At 35.9% G+C, this 6997-nt stretch overlaps 1 protein-coding gene across 1 annotated transcript; it reads left to right on the top strand.

Annotated features, from left to right (window-relative positions):
• Positions 1-3882: 3882 nt before the first annotated feature.
• Positions 3883-5072, top strand: LOC5567045 (general odorant-binding protein 99a). The gene is made up of 2 exons (XM_001651394.2): positions 3883-4039; positions 4115-5072. Exons 1-2 carry the CDS (start codon positions 3905-3907, stop codon positions 4508-4510), a joined length of 531 nt encoding a protein of 176 aa, XP_001651444.2. The 5' UTR covers positions 3883-3904; the 3' UTR covers positions 4511-5072.
• The last annotated feature ends 1925 nt before the right edge of the window (positions 5073-6997 follow it).

The raw sequence follows: 6997 nt of genomic DNA on the forward strand, positions 1-6997 counted from the left end.
AAGAAATAGAACACTCATTATCCCACCAAAACGAAGGACGATTTTTTTTTGTATTATTCAAGGATGGTTTATTATGTTGAGATTTTTGCAAGCAATCTATTAACAATTTTCAAAAAGTATTGTAACTATCAATTGGAGTATCTGAATTGACAATATTGACCAATGAAATGGAAACAAGATCAGAAAAATTACTCCAATTAACATTTTTACAAAGATCAGGAGTAATAGCTTCATAAAACACTTCATTGTATTCAGAAGTTTGCATATCAATCAAAATTGGTAAATGATCACTACCATATGGATCATGTATAGTTTTCCAAGATGATTGCATTGATAAATTATTTGAACACAAAGATAAATCAACACAGGAATGATTATTGGGAGGCACAGCAATCCTAGTAATCGATCCATCATTAAGAATATTCAAATTCAAATCATCAATCAAATCCATAATTTATGAACCTCTACCATCAGTTTTTTCACTACCCCAGGCGAAATTATTTGCATTGAAATCTCCTAATATATAAAATGGTGATGGGATGTCATTTAAGATACTTTTAATTTCTGACAAACTAAAACTTGAATTTGGAGGGATGTAAAAACATATACAGTCATCTCTCCCTTACTCGATATTTTGTACCTCGATATCGAGTTAGAGAACCATAGAAAAAGTTGGTTTTCATGGCTACCTCGATGTTCCCTTGGATCGCAGTTGCATTGATTTTGTGTTCTGTAACTCGATACCTCCCTAACTCGATGGTCCCTTCAATATCGAGTAAGGGAGAGATGACTGTAATTGAAAACTCATTTTTTTCATTTCTAATCGTAACAGCCACATATGCTATTTGTGTTTGGAAGGATATATTTAAATATTTAAATTCAATTTTATCGCAAATTCCAATTGAAACTCCACCAAATGAAGTATCTCTATCTTTTCGAATAATATTATAATTAGGGATACAGAAAGATCTAGCTGTACCTAACCACGTTTCATTTAAACACATCTACATCGAAATTACTCAATAAAACTTTTAATCTATCAATTTTAGGAATAATACTACGACAATTCCATTGTAAAATGTGTAATTTCTTGGAATTGATTGAAGCCATTTGGATGAAAATAGAGAAGAAATAAGGGGAACAAATGAATCCAATTTATCTAAAAGAGAGGCCAATAATGGTAAAATCAATTTGATTATTTTTTCAATTCTTTGAAATCCAGGAATATTATTGAAGGGAACGGATGCACTAAGGGGAGGGAAATTCGTATCAAAAGAAGTAGATGGTTGAGGTTCAGAAAACAAATTATGGTCGTTTGAAGATTTATTAGAAATTCTTTTCCTTTTACTAGGAGGTTTGTAAACATAATTATTCAAATTTTGTGATGGTTAATTCTCAACATCATCATGCAAAATATCAAATGAGTTGGGAGATGAAAAATTATCATTGTATTTTGTTATTTCAGCGTAGGACAATAAATTTTTATTCCTAATTTTTAGATTGAATTTAGATTGATGATCAATATAAACAACCCATTCTTTTAGAGAGTTGTGTTTTTGTTTACAATAAAAACATAGATCAGAGATTTTATTACATTCGGCTGATTGATGAGCTTCTCCGCATTTAGAACACTTCTGTTTGTTTGAACAAAACTTTGAAGTGTGTCCAAAAAGAAGACATTTATCACAATGCATGAGCTTTGGATAATAAAGTCTCGCGCGAAATTTTACATTATCAATCATAACGTAATCCGGAAGAACTGAACCGGAGAACGTTATTTTTATACAATTTGAATGCATGTATTTTGAATCATTACCAGTAAAGTATAATTTCGATAAACGAACACAATCCAAAACCTTAACAGGAGAAATGGATTTGTTCTTAAAAACGCCTGAACCATGAATTTTGATATCTTCACAATCCAAAGATTCATCGTATATAATTCCATTAATTTCACATGCATTAGAAGGAGCGTAAACGCGATAGGAATCAAAAAATAATTTGGATTCAAGAAGAGCGTTAGCATCATCTCTTGATCCAAAAATTACGCGCAATTTGTCCAGAGAATTTTTTTTAATTCTTTTAACGGACGTGTACAATTTGTATATCTCAGAAGAGATCAATAAAACATTGATAGGTTTCTCTTTCTTACGAAAGTATACTACAAAAGGTCCAGGAAAACTAGACGGATAAACTTTTACTCAAAAGGATTTATTCGATGAAGAGGGATTAGGTAGAACGTTTACTTTAGACCCCTCTCCATCATCAGTTTCCATGATGATACCTTAACAATCAGTATAAAAGTATTATTATAATTTAAAAGAATAGAAAAATAAAAAAATAAAATAAAAAAAAATACTCAACAAACTTCAGCTGAACCAAACTGCAACCAAGGTGGCTTCAATTTTCAATGATTCAAAGCGAATAACGTCCTCTTGATGTACTCCTTCCGCGCCACACAGGAAATTCTATTCTCCTACCGCACCACACAGGAATTGTATCCTCCGACAAAGAGTCCCAAACTAACGGGCAAAGCTTCACAATGGCTTCAAGCTTGCAAACCGCCTTCGAATAACTCCTACCGCACCACACAGAGAATCATCCACACCGCACCACACAGAGAATTGTCCACACCGCACCACACAGAGAATCGTCTACTACCGCACCACACAGGCAAAACACCAAATCCAATCCGAAGGTGAGAAATATTCTCACCTAGAAAAGAGAAAAAAATGTCAGTTGGCAGAAAAATAACGTCCTGTTAGTTCAAGGCCTACTACACGAATGACCCTTTTAAGTTTAGCAAGTGGTGGAATTCTGCTTGGAAACATTTCTACAACGCGGCGGAACTTTTTTATACGGGAGGGGCGTATTGCCCGGTTTGTTTAAAACGTCATGATTTGGACCGTTTACAGAAAACTTCTCTTTTTAGAAGCTACTTGGCAAAAAAAGTTGCATGCAGAGCATGACCAACTAAGTAAATAACGGGATGGATTCGACTGGCTACGTTTTCTACTATAACTAGTTTTTCGGCTTCACAGTCATTAAAACGATTGCGTTGATTACTTTGTTATCTTCGCCTACGTTTCTGTCCGGGAGTGGACCTTCTTCAGGGCTTGATATTAAATCAACAAATCAGCATAATTTTGAAAAAAGTGAAAAAGTCGGTATTGAAAGGGTTGCTTCTTCTCCACAACGGGCATCGATCTGATTGTGTTTGGCTTTTCCAACGGTCTGGAGGATTTGGATTAGGGTTATTAAAAGTACTAATCTAGAGGTTTCGTACTAGTAACACCGGGTTTGAGTATGGCTCACTAGATAGTGATTTGTTGATTTAATATCGAGCCTTGAAGAAGGTCCACTCCCGGACCGAAACGTAGGCGAAGATAACAAAGTAATCAACGCAATCGTTTTAATGACTGTGAAGCCGAAAAACTAGTTATAGTAGAATAAGTAAATAACGCTTTGACACCAAAAACTATGGAAGTAATGCATTTGCTACTGCAATAAAGCAGTTTTTTATTAGAGAGGGCGTATTACACCTGCTTTCCCTATGAGCTATTTTTACTTGAATCAGTCAACCCAGCAAAATGAAAACGCTAAATAAACAAAAAATGTCGTAGCAAGTTTCAAACAGAAAACCTTCTGATTGGAAGCCACGTACTCTACCACACTACCACCGTCGTGTTGAATTGTGAGTGATCGATACAAACATTGTATTTCAAAGTTTTGATGTGTTTTTTATAATAACGACAAAAGGAACACTGTGGGTTTTAAAATAAAAGTAATAATTTATCGGAACTGAAATTACTCTTATTGAATTGAGTCTCGTCAGATTAAACAGCTGAAACCCTCTGCTCTACAAAGGCCGGCGTCATGCCTCTGGTGAGTCCCATTCGAATGAATGTACAATATCGCTGACCAGTCCCGACGATCCCCTCAAAAAGATTCGCATCTTGTAAGCGAGCAGACGTGCGAAACAAACAGTCAAATTATGCAGATTGAGTGTATTATCGTGTTAACGAGCTTAATAGCAGCGGTAAGAAGAATTGACATTTTTTTGCATATTAATCTGTGGAAAAATATAACTAATTTAAGGTTGAAACTATTGCAGGCATCAGCGGGATGGAGGCTCCAGACGGTCGATGACCTTCTGCGTAATCGGAACAAATGTGTAAAGATTCTGAACATGCAGGACGATCTGCAGGAAGAATTCGGGCTGTTCGACTTCCCTGATCAGGACTCGGCCAAATGTGTGTTCAAATGCATCATGAACAGGATGGGGCTTTTTAGCGACAAGCGTGGTCCTCACGTAGGACGACTCGTGAAGCAGATGAAGTTCGCGTCGATGTCCTCCACCAAAGCGATTCGGGACGAAATCCTCAACTGTGCCTATCAAGACATGGAAATGGATCCCGAGGATGTTTGCGATCGAGCCTACGCGCTGTATCAGTGCATTCAGAATAGTAACCTATTGCAGCTGAAGTCACCCGAAACGGTGAAAACTTAATTGCCGTTGTTGAACTGCGTGACTGGGAACGACTCTACACCGAAAAACTGTGTCATAAGTGGATGAGAGCAGTTAATTTTCTTAGTTTGATAAGAACAAAGGGGCCACCGCGCTTCATTTTATTATACCGTATTGTGATAGAAGCATAAGTAGCCGATCACGCCACATTTCCGCTCTTCATTGGACGCATCGCATCAGTCAGTAGCAGATGTCAGCACACTCTACGAAGAGAAACGAAGTCACGTGATCAGTACATTCGAAGTGATGCTGAGCTCTTCGTGGAAACCCGAATGACTGATCCAGCAATAACAAGATTCTTTCGCTGGGGGTACCACGGCTGTTGCGTGCGTTGGGCATTATCAGTTTATATTCACGAAACCTCATTATGACTGTGTAAATCATCATTATATTATTTTAGCTTTAAGGTGACAGTTCAAGAATATCATTATAATAAATGTATTTGTGGAGTTTATTACGATAATGCAATACTTACACATATTATAACACCTTTTCTAGAGTGTTATTGCCTAATCAATAAATTGGTTTTCAACTCACCGAAAAATGAATTCTCACGTTTTATAACGTATTGGCACAATTGGTGATAATTTTATTGGACATTTGTTCCAACCTTTCAACATTGAATATTCTATATGTATATTTATTTCGTACCTGCCTTTTGACATTTGTTTCAATGGTTCAAAATTGGATATTCTATGTTACTCATCAGTACTATACCAGGAAGGAAGCTTCAGATTCATTTTCAAAATTTTATTTTGAATTCTCTGCAGAGCTTTCTTCCTGGCATCACAACAGCTGGTCCATATTGGTACAGCATACAACATGGCTGGCCTGAAAATTTGTTTGAATATCAAAAGCTTGTTCTTAAGACAAAATTTGGATTTTCTATTAATAACTCAGGTAAGTCAGACGTGAAAACATTGTATAATATTGGTCCCAAAATGCAGCCTTGAGGAACACCAGCTCTTACAGGGAGTCTTTCAGACCTGGAGTTCTGATAATTAGCCTGAAGTTTACGATTAGACAGATAACTTTGAATTATTCTAACAATGTATGTTGGAAAATTAAAGTTTTTATTTTCAGAATCAAACCTTCATGCCAAACACTGTTGAATGCTTTTTCTATGTCTAGAAGAGCAAGACCAGTAGAATAGCCTTCAGATTTGTTGGAACGGATCAAATTTGTTACATGTGAAAGTTGAAAAGCACTCATCAAATAAAATTCTGCCGTTGGAATTACTTTGAGAATTATTTCATGACTGATGTTTGGCATTAAAGTCACCAATGACAAAAAATTGACTTATTGCGAGTCAATTTTCGCAAGTCAGTTTGGAGCAAATTAACTTGCTGTCCAGAGCATTGAAAAGGCAAATAGGCAGCTATGAAAGTACAGTCGCCTCTCCACATCTCGATATCGAAGGGACCATCGAGATAGGGAGAGATCGAGACAAAGAACAATTTTTTGATGAATACTTGATTGAAAAACACTCCGTTGCCAAGAAAGCAATACACAAACAGACGTCATTAAGCGCTTCTAATTTGTGTTGAATCCCAAAACCTTGGTCTAGTAACCTTCGATATTGGTTATATCGACATACGGAAAGAAAATTGAGAACGAAAAATCAACAGAAACACAACGAGATATGGAGATATCGAGATAAGGAGGATATCGAAATATGGAGAGTGAAAATGTATGCAGACTGAAGGGACTTATGAAATCATCGACATAGGGAGGGGTATCGAGATGTAGAACATCGAGATGTGGAGAGTCGACTGTATATTAACCAAGCTGTGTTTTTACAGAAATACCTAAAGTTTCAAAAACTTTAGTTTCAAATGATGAAAACAGTTGATGTTTTATACGCCTATGAATGATGATTGTAACTCTCCTACATGCCCCATCAAGTCGATCATTACGATAAACAAAAAAGTTAGGATTTTTTTTTGTTTGGATTCAGGTCTTCAATACGTTTCAGTATTAACTACTATATGTACGTTATTAGCAGTAAGAAAATTAAATAGCTCGCCCTCTTTACCATTCAAAGAACGAGCATTTCAATTTAAAATATTTAAATTATTATTTTTCGGATCCATTAGAAAAACGTAATCCAATAACAATTTGATTTGTAAATTTTACACCTACTTGGACTGCTTCAGTAATAGTGGTGACTTTGAACATTGCATCAATCATTAGATTAAATTGTTCAGTTAGAAAAATAAAATTAGAGGGAGACATATCACTTGAAGTGGGCACATTATCTGGTGATTTCTCATTAGAATTTCCGGTAGACAAAGAAGCAAAGTAGAAGTTTCCTGTGGCGACAGGGTTTTTTTCATTTGATTTGAAACAATTAGAATGGGTACTCATAGTATGAATAGGGGAGGAGTTCAAATTACCTGCTACGATATCGGCAAAGGATTTTCTTTGGGTAGATACATTCGAAATTAAAAGATTCGAACGGCTACCCGA

This window comes from Aedes aegypti, chromosome 1, assembly GCF_002204515.2.
Source record: "Aedes aegypti strain LVP_AGWG chromosome 1, AaegL5.0 Primary Assembly, whole genome shotgun sequence".
NCBI lineage: Eukaryota > Metazoa > Arthropoda > Insecta > Diptera > Culicidae > Aedes > Aedes aegypti.

What these genes read in the sequence shown, in the direction of transcription:
- LOC5567045 (XM_001651394.2), top strand. Translation starts at nt 3,905, where the DNA reads ATGTACAATATCGCTGACCAGTCCCGACGATCCCCTCAAAAAGATTCG. An exon ending in TAACGAGCTTAATAGCAGCG is followed by an intron (nt 4,040 to 4,114) that starts GTAAGAAGAATT and finishes AAACTATTGCAG; the next exon opens with GCATCAGCGGGATGGAGGCT.